Source organism: Microcaecilia unicolor, chromosome 1 (genome assembly GCF_901765095.1).
Source record: "Microcaecilia unicolor chromosome 1, aMicUni1.1, whole genome shotgun sequence".
NCBI lineage: Eukaryota > Metazoa > Chordata > Amphibia > Gymnophiona > Siphonopidae > Microcaecilia > Microcaecilia unicolor.
In genome coordinates, this window is record NC_044031.1 from 630,341,404 (window position 1) to 630,360,594 (window position 19,191).

The window sequence follows — 19,191 nt, forward strand, 5'->3', positions numbered from 1 at the left end:
AAGAAATGTATTAAGTTATGTCCAATAAAAAAGGTATCTTATTTTCTTTTCCATGTTTTATTTTGTTTGATTTCTATTGATAACCTACAGAGAAAACAAAAGGGGTTCCTATACAATGACCCTTATCTGGGGAGGAGCAGGGCTGCCGAGAGACTGGGCCAGGCCTGGGACAAGGCCGCCCCTGGGCCCCCCCTCCCCCCCCGAGGTTGCCGCCACCGCTCCCCCCTCCACCCGCTCCCCTCCATCCGCCACCAGGCCGGGCCCCTGCACTATATGTAGATCCTTCAAGAGGTAGTGTGTCATGATTTAGGCTCTACACTTTTTCTGATGTTTTGGTGCCACCTCAGTAAGGCCAAAACACAATCTCTCCACTGCAAAACACTATACACAAACTTGTGCAAAAACCCACTCATAACCTTATCAAACCATAACAGCGCTAATTCCAAGGACAGGACGAGCTACAACCTTATGCATGGAAAGGCAGCACTGTAATTACACCGGGCTCTAAAACACCAGTACACAACCTAATGAAAAACAAAACAAAAAGAGCTGCAAATACTACACACTAGCAGAATACTGCACCTTGATCACACATGAAAAACACATGACAACAGATATGACACAAGGAACTAGAAATAAAAAAAATATGAAGGCAGAATACTGAACTGGAAAGTTACCTCAAGAAGTCAGACTCAACATGCAGCAATACTAGAAAAATTGAAACTTACATGAAAAATATCACAGATACACATTTCCAAAAGCTGACATATTCCAGTTAATACATTCTGAATAAAATACTTTTTTCTACCTTTGCTGATATTATAGAGAAAGAAATGACAGGTTTTAGCAGTCTGTTGAATATGTGCAGAGAAGGAGAGGGAGGAGTCGAAGATGACCCCAAGATTATGAGCTGATGAAAAAAGATATAGTGGAATTAGAGAAGGGTGACGAAAATGGTAAAGGGGATGGGATGACTTCCCTATGAGGAAAGGCTAAAGTGGCTAGGGCTCTTCAGCTTGGAGAAAAGACAGCTGAGGGGAGATATGATAGAGGCTTATAAAATACTGAGTGGATTTGTAACAAACCTTCTAGTGGTGGAGTGCAGCATTACATTTGTAAATAATTCAGTAGAAAAAGGTCACGGGTTATGGGGTTTCTATAGAAACTCCACAAACAAAGGGGAGTTGACAAAAAAATGAGTAAATATTTTATTAAATATTAATAGTAATCAAAAAATGGTAGCGTTCAAGTATGTTTCAGTAATGGAGTACCATTCATTGAGGTAGGATGATATTGCAGCAAAATGGCACCCAGTGTTAAATACTTTGTGTGAAAAAACAGTGCATTTTAAGCCTGTAAAATGTATTGGATATTTTCCTGCCTTAGGTCCTGAAGTGTATTTCTCCTGTTTGCCCAATAGGTGGTGTTTCTTTGCTGTAAAGCTGTTACAGAGAACTGAATGTTCTTTTCTTTAGTTTAACACAAGCAGGAATCAAGAAGCAGTATATTTTTGAAATCTTGTTGACTGGGTTCTGATTGGCCCAGAAGTTCATTGTACTGGTTTTGCCTCAGACAGGAAGAAAAGAGAGCAGGATATCTTTAATACTCTATATGTCCTGATCTCCCTGGTACTTTTCAGAAAGTAAACAAATGTTTAGTTAGTGTTATAATTGATCCATATTTCAGTTACCTGTTATTGTTTGCTGATTGCACATTTTTTGTTCATTGTTCAATCCTGATGGGAAAAATTTTCCCAGCCCAAAATCAGCCCTAAACCTGCCCAAAAAACGCCCAAAGTCAAACCCCGCCTCCCACGTCACCAACTCCGCCTCCCACGTCACCAACCCCGCCCCTCACGTCACCAGCCCCGCCTTCCATGTCATTAACCCCACCCCCTGACATCACCACTGATGTCGTTAACCCCGCCCCTGACGTCAACCACGCCCCTGAAAAGCTTCTATTGGACCACATCGGACCAATAGAAGCCCCGGGAAAGCTTCTATTGGACCAAATTGGACCAATAGAAGCCCCGGAAAAAAGCGCGCAGCAGCCGCAGCTGCTCGCAGAAAACCCGCCCAGTGTTGCGGGAAGACCACAACCCTGGCGACAATGCTTTCTGCTTCTCTCTCCCAGTCCCAGTTCTATCCTGGGCTGCCCCACCTCCTGCCTCCCGATTGGTTAAAATTAATGCCCTTTACCAGGCCCTGGCTCCTATAGGCTGCCTTCCACTCTTAGGCTTGCCTCACATGCCTCTCAAGCTCCCAGCTTCTCCTGGGGCCTCAAACAGCCAATTTGGAACCTTGTAACAGACCTCCTCACTGCACATCTCCCCACAGTTACCAAATCCATTAAATTTAAAGAGTAAAACTCTTTTGTCTGGCTCTTAAACCTCTCACACCCCTTTACAGCCATTCTTTAGAGTGATCTGAACATTTAAAATCAATTTTAGCCCCCAAACCAGGAAACTCACGATTTGTAGCATTTCACATTCAAAACTTAACCAAAGGAAGTCACAGCACATCTCTGGCAGCTCTGGACACCTGAAGTCTTAGTTTTATAACAGTGCTGGAGCATTTTAAACACTTTAAACATTTTAACTAAAAGGTCTCAATGCCAGTCTCCGTTTGGAGCACAGTTTCTGGGCTGTCCTGAGCTCCCCCCCCCCCCCACCCCCCAGGTAAAAAGAAATTTATAACCACAGGTTACAGAGTGGAACAGGTAGATGTGAATCGCTTGTTTATGTGTTTTGGCCTCCAATGCAATCTTTTTTTCGAAGTCCCTCTTAGCCTTCCTTATCAGTGCTTTGCATTTGACTTGACATTCCTTATGCTGCTTCTTATTATTTTCGGTCGGTTCCTTCTTCCATTTTCTGAAGGATTTTCTTTTAGCTCTAAAAGCTTCCTTCACCTCACTTATTAACCACGCCGGCTGTCGTTTGGTCCTCCGTCCTTAACAAACATTTTTCTGATGGTTTGATACCTAAGAATAGCCATACTGGGCTTGATGGACCTTCGGTCTGTCCCGGTATGGCAATGCTTATGATAAGTGGATTTTTCTGCATACGGGGGGGGGGGGGGGGTCTGTTACAAAGGAGCGCTAGTGTTTTTAGCTCACACTAAAAAACCAGCAGGCGCCAAATGCTGAGATGCCCATAGGAATATAACTGGTGTCTCAGCGTTTAACACCAGCTGATTTGTAGTGTGACCTAAAAATGCTAGTGCTGCTTTGTAAAGATACTACTACTACTACTTATCATTTCTAAAGTGCTACTATTAGCATATGCAGCGCTGTACACTTGAAGAGACAGTCCCTGCTTGACAGAGCTTACAATCTAATCAAGACAGACAAACAGGACAAATAAGGAATAAGGGACTTTTTTAAGGTGGGAATGATAAAACAGACATGGGTCCTGAGTAAAGTTACCATATGGCTCCAGAAAAAGGAGGATGGATTGAGCCAGCCGGGTTTTACTTCCATTGCTTAAAGCAATGGAATTAAAACCCTGCTGGCTCAATTACTTCCATTGAAAGCAATGGAAGTAAAACCCGGCTGGCTCAATCCGTCCTCCTTTTTCTGGAGCCATATGGTAACCCTAGTCCTGAGCAAGTGAATAGGGGTTAGGAGTTAAAAGCAGCTTCAAAAAGGTGGGCTTTTAGCCTACAACTGAAGATGGCCAGAGATGGAGCTTAATGTACTGACTCAGGAAGTCTATTCCAGGAGTATGTTGCAGCAAGATAAAAGGAAAGGAGTCTGGAGTTGGCAGTGGAGGAGAAGGGTACAGATAAGAGAGATTTACCAAATGAATGGAGTTCCTGGGGAGGAGTGTAGGGAGAGATAAGAGTGGAGAGGTACTGAGGAGTTGCAGAGAGAATGCACTTTTAAGTCCATAAGAGGACTTTGAACTGTATGCAGAAACAGATAGGAAGTCAATGAAGTTACTTGAGGAGAGGGCTAATATGAGCATAGCGACACTGGCGGAATGCAGCAGAATTTTGAACAGATTGAAGGGGAGAGAGATGGCTTAGTGGGAGACCTGCGAGAAGAAAGTTGCAGTAGTCTAAACAAGAGGTGATAAGAGTGTGGATAAGGGTTTTGGTAGCATGCTCAGAAAAGAAGAGACAAATTTTGGTGATATTATAGAGAAAGAAACGACAAGTTTTAGCAGTCTGTTGGATATGTGCAGAGAAAGAGAGAGAGGAGTCAAACATGACCACAAGGTTATGAGCTGATGAGAGAGGGAGGATGATAGTGTTATCCACAGAGATAGAGAATGCGGAAAGAGGAGAGGTGGGTTTAGGGGGAAAGATAAGAAGCTTAGTCTTGGTCAGTATTTTGATGGGAGTGTTTTTTGAATTGTTTGTTCCAGAAATATTGTAGCTGGCTATGTTAGCATGTGTTAGCTTTATTAGGTGTGGTGTGTTGTTTTTTTTACTAGAGGTTTTTTTCCTCGATTGAGGTTCTTGCCCCTGCTCTTCTTTCCTTACGCCTTGAAGATCAATGATAGTAATGGACTCCTATTGAGGGATAAGTTTTATCTTTCTGGGTCACCTCTGAGATTTGAGATCTCCTTTATTTAATTCTAAGCCATTCTGGTAGTCTGCTACTATCTTCTTGGTTTTTCTTAACAAACATTTTTCTGATGGTTTGATACCTAAGAACAGCCATACTAGGTCAGATCAATGGTCCTTCTAGCTCAGTGTCCTGCTTCCAACAGTGGCCAATCCAGGTCATAAGTACCTGGTAGAAACCCAAATAGTAGCAACATTCCATGCTACCAATCCCGGGATAAGCAGTGGCTTCCCCCATGTCTGTCTCAATAGCAGACTATGGACTTTTCCTCCAGGAACATGTCCAAAACTTTTTTTTAAACCCAGATACACTAACTGCTGTTACCACATCCTCTATCAACGATTTCCAGAGCTTAACTATTTGTTGAGTGAAAAAAATGTTTCCTCCTGTTTGTTTTAAAAGTATTTCCATGTAACTTCATTGAGTGTCTCCTGGTCTTTATACTTTTTGAAAGAGTAAAAAAAATCGATTAACTTTTACCCATTCTACACCACTCAAGATTTTATAGAACTCAATCATATTCCCCCTCAGCTGTCTCTTTTCCAAACTGAAGAGCCCTAACCTCTTTGGCTTTTCCTCATACAGGAGGAGTTCCATTGCCTTTATCATTATGGTCGCTCTTCTTTTAACCTTTCCATTGAGTGTCCCCTGGTGTTTATACTTTTGGAAAGAGTGAGAAATCGATTCACTTTTACCCATTCTACACCACTCAGGATTTTATAGACCTCAATCATATCCCCCCTCAGTCATATCTGTTGCAAGCCGAACAGCCGTAACCTCTTTAGCCTTTCCTCATACGGGAGGAGTTCCATCACCTTCATCATTTTGGCTGTTCTTTGAACTTTTTTAAATTCCTAGTGGTTAGGGTGGTGGACTTTGGTTCTGAGGAACTGAGTTCGATTCCCACGTCAGGCACAGGCAGCACCTTGTGATTCTGGGCAAGTCACTTAACTCTCCATTTCCCCATGTAAGCCGCATTGAGCCTGCCATGAGTAGGAAAGCGAGGGGTACAAATGTAATAAAAAAAAAATTGAACACAGTACTTAAGGTGAGGTCGCACCATGGAGTGATACAGAGGCATTATAATATTCTTGGTCTTGTTTTGCATCCCTTTCCTAATAACTCCTAGTATCCTGTTTGCTTTTTTGGCCTCAACTAAACATTGGGCAAAATACTTCAATGTATTGTCTACAATGATGCCTAGATTCTTTTCTTGAGTGCTGACTCCTAAAGTGGACCCTAGCATCATGTAACTATGATTCAGATTATTCTTCCCAATGTGTACCACTGTGCTTTTGTCCACATTAAATTTCATCTGTCATTTGGATGCCCAGTCATCCAGTTTCCTAAGGTCTTCCTGAAGTTTTTCACAAACCGCATGTGTTTTGACAATATCAGGTTATGCTAGTAATCTATAATGCAACCTAGATGCCTTGGTTCCAGTATAGAATAGGGTGCTACTGCATAGTCTCAGGACAGCAGATGCCTAAATAGAGGTGCCCAGTTATAGAATTGTGCCCTTAGTGGGAGTTTTTTTTTGTCAAAAATAGGTTTTAAAAAAACTTTTACACAATGAGAACCACTAGACCAAATTTTCCATCTGTGATCTATTCGACACGTCCTATTAACAAGTGGCTTATCAGCTTCCCCTGATCCTGCAGAAGGCTCAGAGATGGACATCAAAATAAGAGAGTTGTTCTATCCCTTTTTCAATCTCCAGTCCTCATGGACACTAATCCATATTTACATACATGTTCATTGGGGATATCCTGAAAATCCCTGAGCTAATTGCTATGCATATGGGTGACAGATTGCTTACATCAGCATATGACTTGGGGATATTAAGATGTTTCATTTGTATTGTGCCGACATCATGAGTATCATATCTACATTTATGAATGTTCTTCCGTGCTGCTTATTATGGGATCATTTGTACTCTGCTGACATTTATCACATTTCTGTTATATGATTGTTTTATAGTGCTGTTAAATGTTTGTATTCTGGTAATAGAACTACCATGAAATAGTATCAGAAATTTAATTTGCCATCTCCAAGTTTGCCTTATTGATTGTATTCATAAGAACATAAGCATTGTCATACTGGAACAGACCGAAAATCTATCAAGTACCTGGCAAGATCCTAAAACAGTACAATACATTTTATGCTGCTTATCCTAGAGATAAGCAGTGGATTTTCCCCAAGTCCATTTTAATAATGGCTTACGGACTTTTCTTTTTGGAAGATGTCCAAACCTTTTTAAAACCCCGCTAAGCTAACTGCTTTTACCAGATTCTCTGGCAACAAATTCCAGAGTTTAGTTACACATTGAGTGAAGAAATTTTTCTCCAATTTGTTTTAAATTTACTACTTTGTAGCTTCTTTACATGCCCCTAGTCCTAGTATTTTTGGAAAGAGTAAACAAGTGATTCACGTCTAACCGTTTCACTCCACTCATTATTTTATCAACCTCTATCATATCTCCTCTCAGCCATCTTTTCTCCAAGCTGAAGAGCCCTAGCCACTTTAGTCTTTCCTCAGTCATGCATATATTTGGTCATTTTACTATTGTTATGGTGTTAAAACTGTAAGTTTTATGTTGAGCCGTACACCACCTTGGATGAATCTCTTGATAAAGCTGGTTAATAAATCTCAATAAATAAATAAATAACTAGCCTGGAGAAGCAAAGACAAGAAGGGAGATGGTAGAAGTGTATAATTTCATGAGTGGGATGGAATACATAATTAAGAAGTGTTTTGTCTTGTTTTTTAACCTTATAAACAGTCCTAGGACTATGAGATGCTCCTTGAAACAAAATGGTGGCAGAGTTACAACAAATTTGAGGAAGCATTTTTCAGTTATGGAATCTGTTGCTGGAAGATGGTAGCAGGCTAGTAGTATAACTGACTTTAAAAAGGATTGGACAAGTTTGTGGAGGAGTAGTCCATTTAATTACTAACCAGGTAAGTTTGAGGGCCACTATGCTGTTATTGTTAGAAGCTGGGAGAGAACTGCTGGAAGGGGTCGTTCTGTTAGGAATTGTTGGTATTTCTGCCAGTGGACCATCAGTCTAACCCAAGATGGGGCATCTTATCTTCTTATGGCAATATAGAGAATGAAGCAATGATCTTAACCTTACTGTGTAGAAACTGACTCTATATACAGTTGACTGTTTCTGTTTCTCTTTCTATTTCTTGTCTATTTTATCCTGTCCTTGCTCACTCTCATCCAATGATATACCTGAAGTAATCTTTATTATTACTCATTCCCAGCCAGTCCAGATCCAGATCCAGATCTGATCTCCTGCACCTGTGAGAAAATGAATAGCAAAAAACGAAAGTGGCTGGAGACTCCATTATACAACAGTTTCAAAAGTGCCCGTCTCTCCTACTCCCACCAAGGCCCTAGCTGGAGCTCTTGCTTTCTAGATGACTTGGAAGAATTATTTACCAATGATCCCCAGCAACTTCTTGTCTTCCTATCCCAGCGGTGCTATGAGTTGGGTCAAGCAGTACAGATCCCAACACTCAGTTCCAGGACAATCTATATATTAATGCAGGCTCTGATTGCAGTCCTGGAGAAAGCCAGACAACTGGAGGAGGTTCAGCCCATTCTCACAGAGATACTGCAGCCAGTCTTCATTGTCCGGCATATCATGTTTTTCATTGCAGAGCTTGAGAAGTTTACATATAATGCTCAAGTCTCTGTCAAGGTGATCAACAACACCATTATATTCCTCCATCACCTTGTGAGTGCGGTACCTGAGAAGATCCAAGACCTTCTATACCTTCCTGTGGATATGCTCTTTTCAAAGCTTGAGAGACAACGGAGCTTGGGCTTTCAATTTTCATGGATCTCCTTGAAGCAACTGCAAGACCTAAAATTCTTGGTAGATACTGGCTTTCCCAAGGTACAGAACTCACTGACCATTGGAGGACTCATTTCCCCAGTAGAAACAGATGACTTCCAGAAGATCTCTGTCTTTCCTACACCACAAGACATACTTTTGGACCCTAGATGTACTCTAAGCCCAAATCTCAAATATGGCCGTTTCGAGAATGAGCTATCTTATTTGGACACACATTTTCGCCTTCTGCGTGAAGATTTCATTAAGCCACTGAGGGAGGGTATATCAGCCTGTTTTACCCCCAAACAATTATTTTCTAGCTCCAGCAAGCAAAGGAAGGGACTGAAGCTCTACAAGAATGTGCAGATTGTTAAAGTGGACACAATGCCAACTGGAGTGAAATACATGGCTAGATTTGATTCGCCCTTCTCCTCTTGGGTGTCGTCCAAAAGGCTCATGACTGGCTCACTGGTGTGTCTGATTTGTGATGACTCTGATGAAGTTCTATTTGCTACAGTTGTAGGTTATGATCGAGAAATACTTGTTAATGGTGCTGTATGGCTGGACCTTGCAATGAGCCATCAGGACCTCAGCACGTTTTCTCTTTGGCAGAAGTGCTTCACCATGTTGGAGTCTCCAGCGTTCTTTCAGGTCTACCACCATGTGCTTGAGGGGCTGCAGGAAATGGATCCCAGACAGCTTCCATTCAAGAAGTACATTGTGAAATGTGAAAGAGAAGTATTACCACCACTTTACCTCAGTGGCAGAGACACCATAACCTATGATCTGTCAATTCTGTCTCCTGAAGAAGACATGCAAGATAAATCACCAGCGATGTCCCCAAATAATAGGATACTTGAGGAGGATGTCAGGCTAATATCCAGTGATATGAAGGTACGTTCCATACCAATACCTATGTGTAGTGAATCATGCACTATACTCAGGTTCATGGTTACAGATGTGCACAAAGTATTTGAAGAATGAAGCATGATAAGCAGCTCAGTGTACATCATCAGGAGGTAGAAAGGGGCAACATTTCTATCACTGGCCTCATTTAACATAGGCATAAACCACATGAAGTTGTACAGCTGCCCTCTTCCCCCCCCCCCTAATTCTCCCCACCACAGAGATACACACATTGGCAATAATACTATAGCACAGCATGTAGGTGCTTTATCTACCTAAACACCTCTACAAAAGAGCTCACCCGAAAGTTCCCACACAAGAGTTACACCTGCTCCTGGCAGATGTAAGATTGTGGGTGAATATCCTGGCTAGAATCAGCATGAATATGCATATTTTAAAAAAATGTGCATAAATGCTGATATCACTTCTACTCTGTCTATTTTCTACCACTAGCACTCATATTAAATATAAAAGCAGATATTCAGATAAGAGAACCTGCTATCCAGAGGCACTATCCGGATATACTGACAGACCTCTGAATATCCTTACAGACCGTCTCTGTACTGTCTAGATAATGCTGTGACAGAGATATTCAGAGGCAATATCCAGACCTCTGAATATGCTTACAGATCATCTCTGTACTATCCAGATAATGCTATAAATGGGATATTCAGAAGCACTATCCAGATATCCTGACAGACCTCTGAATAATCTTTACAGACCGTCTCTGTACTATCCAGATAATGCTGTAACTGGAATATTCAGAGGCAGTATCCGGATAACCTGCAGACCTCTAAATAACCTTACAACCATCTCTGTATTATACAGATAATGCTGTGACAGAGATATTCAGAGGCAATATACAGATATCCTGACAGATATCTGAATATCCTTACGGACAGTCCCTGTACTATCTAGATAATAATGATAATACTGCGACTGGGATAATCACAGACACAGTCCCAATATCCAGATGGGCCTCTGAATATCCTTACAGGCCTTCTCTGTACTATCCAGATAATGCTGTGACATAGATATTCAGAGGCACTACCCGGATATCCTGACAGATCTCTGAATATCCTTACAGGCCTTCTCTGTACTACTCAGATAAGGCTGTGACTGGGATATTCAGAGGGACTATTTAGATACCCTCACAGGCCTTCTCTGTACTATCTAGATAGTGCTGTCATTGGATATTCAGAGGCAATAAATATCTGGATATCGTGACAGACCTCTGAATATCCAAACAGACCATCTCTGTACTATACAGATAACGCTGTGACTGGGATATTCAGAGGCACTCTCCGAATATACAGACAGGCCTATGGCTATCCTTACAGGCCTTCTCTTTGTTATCCAGATAATGCTGTTGTAACAGGAGACAAGAGGCAAATGGTTCCAGAGGCATGACAGCTTTTAGGTCCACTGTGACTGCAATATTCAGAGGCAATATCTGGATATCCGGACAGGACTCTGAATATCCTTACAGACTGTATCTGTGCTATCCAGATAATGCTGTAATTGGGATATTCAGAGGCACTATCTGGATATCCAGACAGGCCTCCGAATATCCTTACAGGCTGTCTCTGTACTATCCAGATAATGCTTGGGCAGAGCCAGGGAGGTGCTAGAACTTATCCAGATAGTGAGTACATTCAATCTGCTTTCCAGATACCTTATCCAGATAACTTATGAGGGATAGAAAGCAGTCTTCAGTTATCCAGATAAAAAGCTGGCCTAAGTTATCTGGATATGGCATCTAGATAAAAGAGTGAATATTGCCACCATCTGGATAAGTTCTGGCTCTGACCCTCTCTTCAGGGTATTCAGGGGCAAATTTATAATACCTTACTTCAAGAGGCTTCGAGGCCTTTACACATTACCAAGCCTCTGCATTAAGTCTGAAAATGGTCAAGTCTGTAAAAGTCAGGTTCATATTGCAGGCCAGTGCCTAGAATGCAGTGTCTTATGTCTAATTTTTTCTACACATAAGAATAACGTCATTATTTCCACACATTCTTATAACAATACACCATTATTTCTGCACTTAAATATAATGATACCCCTATTATTTTCACACATTCTTATGATGATACCCCATTATTTGTACACATTTTTATAATAATAACCCCATTATTTCCACATATTTTTATAATGATACCCCATTATTTGGGTGCTTTACTTATAATGATAACCCCATTATTTCTACACATTCTTACAATTATACTCCATTATTTATGCGCTGTACTTATAATGATAACCCCAATATTTCTATATATTCTTATAGTGATAATCCCATTATTTCTACACATTCTTATAGCGATACCCTATTATTTCCACATGTTACATAGTTACATAGTAACATAGTAGATGACGGCAGAAAAAGACCTGCACGGTCCATCTAGTCTGCCCAACAAGATAAACTCATATGTGCTACTTCTTGTGTATACCTTACCTTGATTTGTATCTGCCATTTTCAGCACACAGACCGTAGAAGTCTTGCCCAGAACTAGCCCCATTTTCAGGACACAGACCGTAGAAGTCTTGCCCAGAACTAGCCCCACCACCCAAACACCAGCCCCGCCTCCCAATCTCGGCTAAGCTTCTGAGGATCCATTCCTTCTGCACAGGATTCCTTTATGTTTATCCCACGCATGCTTGAATTCCGCTACCCTTTTCATCTCCACCACCTCCTGCGGGAGGGCATTCCAAGTATCTACCACTCTCTCCGTGAAAAAATACTTCCTGACATTTTTCTTGAGTCTGCCCCCCTTCATTCTCATATCATGTCCTCTCGTTCTACTGCCCTCCCATCTCTGGAAAAGGTTCGTTTGCGGATTAATACCTTTCAAATATTTGAATGTCTGTATCATATCACTCCTGTTTCTCCTTTCCTCCAGGGTATACATGTTCAGGTCCGCAAGTCTCTCCTCATACGTCTTGTAACGCAAATCCCATACCATTCTTGTAGCTTTTCTTTGCACCGCTTCCATTTTTTTAACATCCTTCGCAAGGTACGGCCTCCAGAACTGAACACAGTACTCCAGGTGGGGCCTCACCAACGACTTCTACAGGGGCATCAACACCTCTTTTCTTCTGCTGGTCACACCTCTCTGGTCACACCTTCTGGCTGCGGCCACCACCTTGTCACACTGTTTCGTCGCCTTCAGATCCTCAGATACTATCACCCCAAGATCCCTCTCCCCATCCGTAACTATCAGACTCTCCCCGCCTAACACATACTTCTCCCGTGGATTTCTACTTCCTAAGTGCATCACTTTGCATTTCTTCGCATTGAATTTTAATTGCCAAACCTTAGACCATTCTTCTAGTTTCCGCAGATCCTTTTTCATGTTTTCCACTCCCTCCCCGGTGTCCACTCTGTTACAAATCTTAGTATCGTCCGCAAAAAGGCAAACTTTACCTTCTAACCCTTCGGCAATGTCACTCACAAATATATTGAACAGAATCGGTCCCAGCACCGATCCCTGAGGCACTCCACTACTCACCTTCCCCTCCTCCGAGCGAATTCCATTCAGCACCACCCTCTGGTTTCTGTCCGTCAACTAGTTCCTAATCCAGTTCACCACTTCAGGTCCTATCTTCAGCCTGTCCAGTTTATTCAAGAGCCTCCTGTGGGGAACCGTGTCAAAAGCTTTGCTGAAATCTAAGTAGATTACGTCCATAGCACGTCCTTGATTCAATTCTCCAGTCACCCAGTCAAAGAATTCAATGAGATTCGTTTGAAACGATTTCCCTTTGGTAAAACCATGTTGTTTCGGATCTTGCAACTTATTGGCTTCCAGGAAATTCACTATCCTGTCCTTTAGCATGGCTTCCATTACTTTTCCAATAACCGAAGTGAGGCTTACCGGCCTGTAGTTTCCAGCTTCTTCCCTATCACCACTTTTGTGAAGAGGGACCACCTCCGCCGTTCTCCAATCGCACGGAACCTCTCCCGTCTCCAAGAATTTATTAAACAAATCTTTAAGAGGACCAGCAAGAACCTCTCTGAGCTCCCTCTATACTCCATTATTTATGTGCTATACTTATAATGATAACCCCAATATTTCTGTACATTCTTATAATGATAACCCCATTATTTCCACAAATTCTTATAAAGATACCCCATTATTTGTGTGCTTTATGTATGATAACCGCATTATTTCTATACATTCTTATAGTAATAATCCCATTATTTTTACACATTCTTATAACGATACCCCATTGTTTCCGCACATTCTTAAAATGATACCCCATTATTTGTGCACTGTACTTATAACAATAACCCCAATATTTCTACACATTCTTATAACGATACCCCCATTATTTCCACATATCCTTATAATGATAACCCTGTTATTTCTACACATTCTTATAGTGATACCCCATTATTTGTGTGCTTTACTTATAATGAGAACCCCATTATTTCTATATATTCTTATAGTGATAATCCCATTATATTTACACATTCTCATAGCGATACCCCATTATTTCCACATCCTATATAATAAAAAGCACCTTCAACGTTCTGAAGCTGACTCCGTAAAAGTGAAGCCTTGAAGCATTCGTGCTCCTGCTGTATCCATCTCCTGAATTGACGTCACTTACTTCCGGGTTCGTCACAAACAGCAGTGACCAATCACTGGAAGGGAATGCTGCAGAGTTGCCGGGCAATGGAACGCAACGTCACACACATGAGGGTGTCATTGTCCCTCCCTTCCTCTCTCCCTTCCAGTTCCAGGCCCCCTCCCTCCAAATTTTAAAAGTCATCTTCACTTACCAAGTCGGGTTTACGGCGGCCGGCAGCAGCAGGAGCGGTAAAAGGCGTGCAGGCTCGGCCCTTCTCTACCACCAAATCGTACAAATGGTACCAGTATGTATTTATTTTATTTATTGCATTTGTACCCCACATTTTCCCACCATTTGTATGTATTTAACTTAATGAATCGCCTTACCTTTCAAGGGTAGCACAAAATATTAATGATAGTATCTGGAGTATGGAACCATTTCCACTTTTTGCTCCACCCATGGCCTCACCATTGGTCTCTATTCAGATTGTACTGTTTCAGGCCTACTTATGTGTTTTGTGGGGAAGAGAAATGGCGCTGCTTTCTCCTTCTGAGGTCTCTCTTCAGCTTTTGGTGCTTCATTCGTTCTTTGAGTGTTTCATGGGGAAGGGGAAGGATGCTGCTATCTCCTCTGAGATCTGTCCTCTACCTATTGCAGGAATATTCATAAGTCATATTTTGATATATTGCCCATCAGTGGAGGTTATCTGAGTGGTACATAGTTAGATTTTTTTGGGTGCTGCCCTCTCTCTTTCCCTGAGGCCTCTCTTATAGGTGTTCATGCTGTATTATCACTTTGGATGTATGGGGATTCTTTTTTTCTCTCATCTCTTGAGATCTTTCCTTCAGCTGTTGGTGCAATATTCATACTTTGAGTGTCTTGGGATGTTGCTGTCTCTTCCCAGGAGGTCTCTCTCTATTCATCAGTGCTGTATTCATGCTCTGGGTATCTCAGGGTGCTATTCTTTCCTTCCTTGAAATCATTCTGTAACAATTCATGTTGTAGTCCTAGTGTGATTATGTCATCTTGCTGCCATCTCCGAGGTATCTCTTTGACTGTTCCTGATGCGCTCATTTGGTGGTTACATTGTTATACTTCGTCCTCCTCGATTACAATCTCTTCCTCAACATTGATTTATTTTGGGGGAGTTGTATTCTGGTGAATGGGGCACAGACTGGTAATTTGTTACCTGTCTGGAGGAAAACTGAACTAAGAAAAGAGCATTTGGTTACATTGAAATCCATTTTTCAGGGGATATTATCACTGTTATATTTACTTTAAGGGCACTATGTAAATAGATAAGTATGTGTTGTAGGTTAAGTTCATGATGAAGACGTGATGTATTTATTGCCTGATTTTGAATTATAGGCAAATCCCACCATGATGGAACCAGATTTGGAACCGAGGTTACCACCTTCCTTAGAATTATCTCCTGATCTCTTGGATGGGACTCAGAGTAATTCCTTAAGAACATCTTCTAACCAATGTGACTCAGATCATACTGAATTCCAACAGGCTGTGAATTACAGAAAGCTGGACTCTGTAAATCCTTTTGACTCTCACTTTTGGTGTCCAGAGAGGTTCTCCCAGTTGGACAAATCTCAGATCGAAGCTCTTCATGCTGCTCTAACTAGAGAGTTTGTGTTAATTCAAGGCCCGCCTGGAACAGGTAAGAAAATGATTGGCTAGTTGTGAGATCCTATCAGTGACTGGCTATATACTCTCTTTTTCACTCCTACATCAGCCCTGAGTGGAGAAGTAGCTTAGTATTTAGAAAAGTGGGCTGTGAACCAGGAAAGCCAGAGTTCAAATTCTGCTTCTTCCACCGACACACTGGAAGATGTGGTAACAGCAGTTAGCATATCTGGGTTTAAAAAAGGTTTGGACAAGTTCCTGGAGGAAATGTCTATAATCTGTTATTAACGTAGACATGGGGAAAGCCACTATTTATCTCTGGGATCAGTTGCATTGAATGCTGCTACTCTTTGGAATTCAGACAGGTACTTGTGACCTGGATTGACCACTGTTGGAAGCAGGATACTGGGCTAGATGGACCATTGGTCTGAGCCAGTATGGCTAAATCTTTGAAGACACATCTCTTCAACAAAGCCTACAAAGAGAACCCTTAACGACACAAAATCACCACACCAACCCTCCCAGATACCAAAATACACCTTTAACACTGCCCTATCTATCACCTTCTTCTCTAATTCCTCATCTAATCTCTGCTTATCACTAATTGTATCTAAGATCCTGTCATGACTATGTCATAACAACACTCTGTAAGCCACATTGAGCCTGCAAATAGGTGGGATAATGTGGGGTACAAATGCAATAAATAATAATAAATATTTATATGTTCTTATGTAGATCTTGGGCAAATCACTTCACCTTCTGTTGCCTCTGGTACAAGTTATAGCTCTTTCCCCTCTTTCTCCCCCTTCGTCCTCTCCCTCCCCTTTTCAGGTCTCTCTTCTAAGTGACCACTCCCTATACAACAAGGCACATTTAGTTCATGCCTACCTGCTGACCTACTATGTTTGTGGAGACTTGGCTTTCACATGCCGACTTGTGCTTTCTTTATCAATAATGCCCCTTTGGCTACCAATTTCTCTTTCAACATTGTCCTTTTCAGGACCACCGAGAGACAAAGCCAGGCCTGGGACAAACAATGTTAAGGGGCTCGCCACCACCGCTAACCCCCACCACTGCCCCCCTTCTACTTGCCTGGAGTCACTGAATGGCAGACAGCAGTGATTGAGAGAGACTGCTCTGCTGGCCACAGGTCCTTCTTCCTGCCATGTCCTCCTGTGAAGTAACTTCCTGTATCTGCCAGGGGCGTAGCAATGGGGGACCTTGGGGGCCCAGGCCCCCCAATCTTGTATCAGGCCCCCCAGTCCAGTGCACAGCATAGGCGCCCGGTATAGAACTTTGTTTGCCTGCTGCCTTCCCTTCTCTCTCCCCCCACCATAAGCTCCCTAGCCAGCATATAGAAGTTTTCCTTCTGTTCTTCCAGCTGCCACCAATGCCGGCCTCCGATGATAATTAAAAAGCTGACAGCCTCGAGAAATTATGGTTCTCTCCACACCAAGCTGCAGCTGCTTCCTTCCAACCACTGCCACCACTCTGAAAGAGGAAGTTGTTGTCAGAGGAGGCGGGGCCGGCTTGCAGGAAGTAGTTGCAGCATGCAGAGAACCGCGATCCTGATGGCAGTGGAGGGAAGGATGGAAAACTGTTGCATGCTGGTTTTGGGGGGGAGGCTTTGGAGGAGGGAGAGAGACAGGAGCAATGTGGGGGGCAGGGAGAGAGATGGTAGCAAAGGGGGGGGGGGCAAAGAGAGAGATGGGATCAAGGAGGTTAGATTGAGAAGTGAAGACGATGTGAGCCTATCTAGCAATGGGCTGAAGCCAGTAGGTGGAGATTGCCACTATTTTCTCTCACCCAAAACAATAGCAAAAGATTATTAGAAATAAGGGACAGCCTATGCTTGGTCCATCTGTGTAAAGTTCATAACAGTTCCAGTTGGATAGGCAGTGCCTTAAAAGGTGGAGGACAATATATATATATATATATATATATATTTTTTTTTTTTTACTTATTTGACAGCTTTTTAATTTATTTGATAGCTAAAACAGCTTAAAAAATTATTGTAGCTGGTAGAAACAGCAGTTATAAACTTTGTATTTTGTGCTAATTTTTCTACACAGTTCTATATAATACAGATGGCCAAATGTCAGTGAGGATAGCGAAGATACTTACCTGTAGCAGGTATTCTCCGAGGACAGTAGGCTGATTGTTCTCACATGTGGCTCGATATCCGCATCGGCCCAGGAACCAGCATTTTGCAAGCAAAATATTTAAAAAAGTTTTGCCAGAGTCTTCTGGCGCGCGTGGATTGCACACCGCGCATGCACGGATTGATTTCCTGCCTGTCGCGCGAGCGCGTCTCCTCAGTTAAATCAAAAAGCATATAAAATAACATATTACAACTCCAAAGGGGAGGTGGGCGGGTTTGTGAGAACAATCAGCCTGCTGTCCTCGGAGAATACCTGCTACAGGTAAGTATCTTCGCTTTCTCCGAGGACAAGCAGGCTGCTTGTTCTCACATGTGGGGTATCCCTAGCATCCAGGCTCACTCAAAACAATGAACATTGGTCAATTGAGCCTCGCAACGGCGAGGACATAACGTAGATTAACCTGAAACTATATACAGCTATTTGAGAGTGCAGCCTGGAATAGAACAAAAAAGGGCCTAGGGGGGGTGGAGATGGATTCTAAACCCCGAACAGATTCTGCAGCACTGACTGCCCAAACCAACTGTCGTGTCGGGTATCCTGCTGAAGGCAGTAGTGAGATGTGAATGTGTGGACTGATGACCATGTGGCAGCCTTGCAAATCTCTTCAATGGAGGCTGACTTTAGGTGAGCCACTGACACAGCCATGGCTTTAACATTGTGAGCCGTGACATGGCCCTCCAGAGTCAGCCCAGCTTGGGCATAAGTGACGGAAATGCAATCTGCTGATGAGGAGGATGTGGAATTCTCACATCTCCTTGGGACCGGGTCCGACAGTCGGTCCCGGGGGGCCTGCATAACAGGAGGCCTCGAGGCAGGTGGAGACCCACTCGACGCCTCACTGCTCCCAGCACGAGTTGGTGTCTCAGCAGCCATTACCTCTCCTCCTGACGTCGATGCTTCCCTCAATGTCGATGTCGCTGCCGACCTCGGTACCGATGTTGATGTCGAAGGACTGGACCGAGCCCCAAAACGTTTTTCTCGCTGGGCTTCTCAAGACGCTTGATTCCGTTTCTTCATACGAAGACACAGACTACATGCGGCTGGGCTATGGTGGGTACCTGAGATAGTCCGGTTGCACTGAGTACAATGCTTGATGCCGCTGGGTCTCTTTGATGACATGGAAGGGAAAATGGCTTCGGTGAAATCAAATGACGCGAAGAGGGCACAAAAAGAGGAGAAACCTGACCGCGCGGCCTAAAGGCAGGCCGCGTCGAAAAAGAAATAAAACTTTAAAATAGGGAAAAAGAACTAAAACCAAAAAATAAAGGAAGGAAATGGTTTTTTTGTATTTTTTTTAACAGAAGAAATACGGAGACGTAAAAAACGAAGACTCTTGTCCCGGGCCAAGCGAGGAGCACAGGAGAGATCTGTAGCACCTCACCGCGGAAAAAAGAAACTGAGGAGACGAGCTCGCACGACGAGTGGGAAATCAGTCTGTGCATGCGTGGTGCGCGATCCATGCATGCCAGAAGACTCTGGCAAAACTTTTTTTATATTTTGCT

The 19,191-nt window shown here is 42.7% G+C and overlaps 1 protein-coding gene across 1 annotated transcript in view; it reads left to right on the forward strand.

The window, feature by feature from the left end:
- The first annotated feature begins 7,886 nt into the window (after nucleotides 1–7,886).
- Nucleotides 7,887–19,191, forward strand: part of LOC115460442 (NFX1-type zinc finger-containing protein 1-like) — a 119,001-nt gene continuing 107,696 nt past the window's right edge. Inside the window, exons 1-2 of the mRNA XM_030190213.1 lie at nucleotides 7,887–9,308; nucleotides 15,261–15,561. Of these exons, the coding sequence (XP_030046073.1) occupies nucleotides 7,887–9,308; nucleotides 15,261–15,561 (1,723 nt within the window). The remainder of the gene's footprint in view (nucleotides 9,309–15,260; nucleotides 15,562–19,191) is intronic.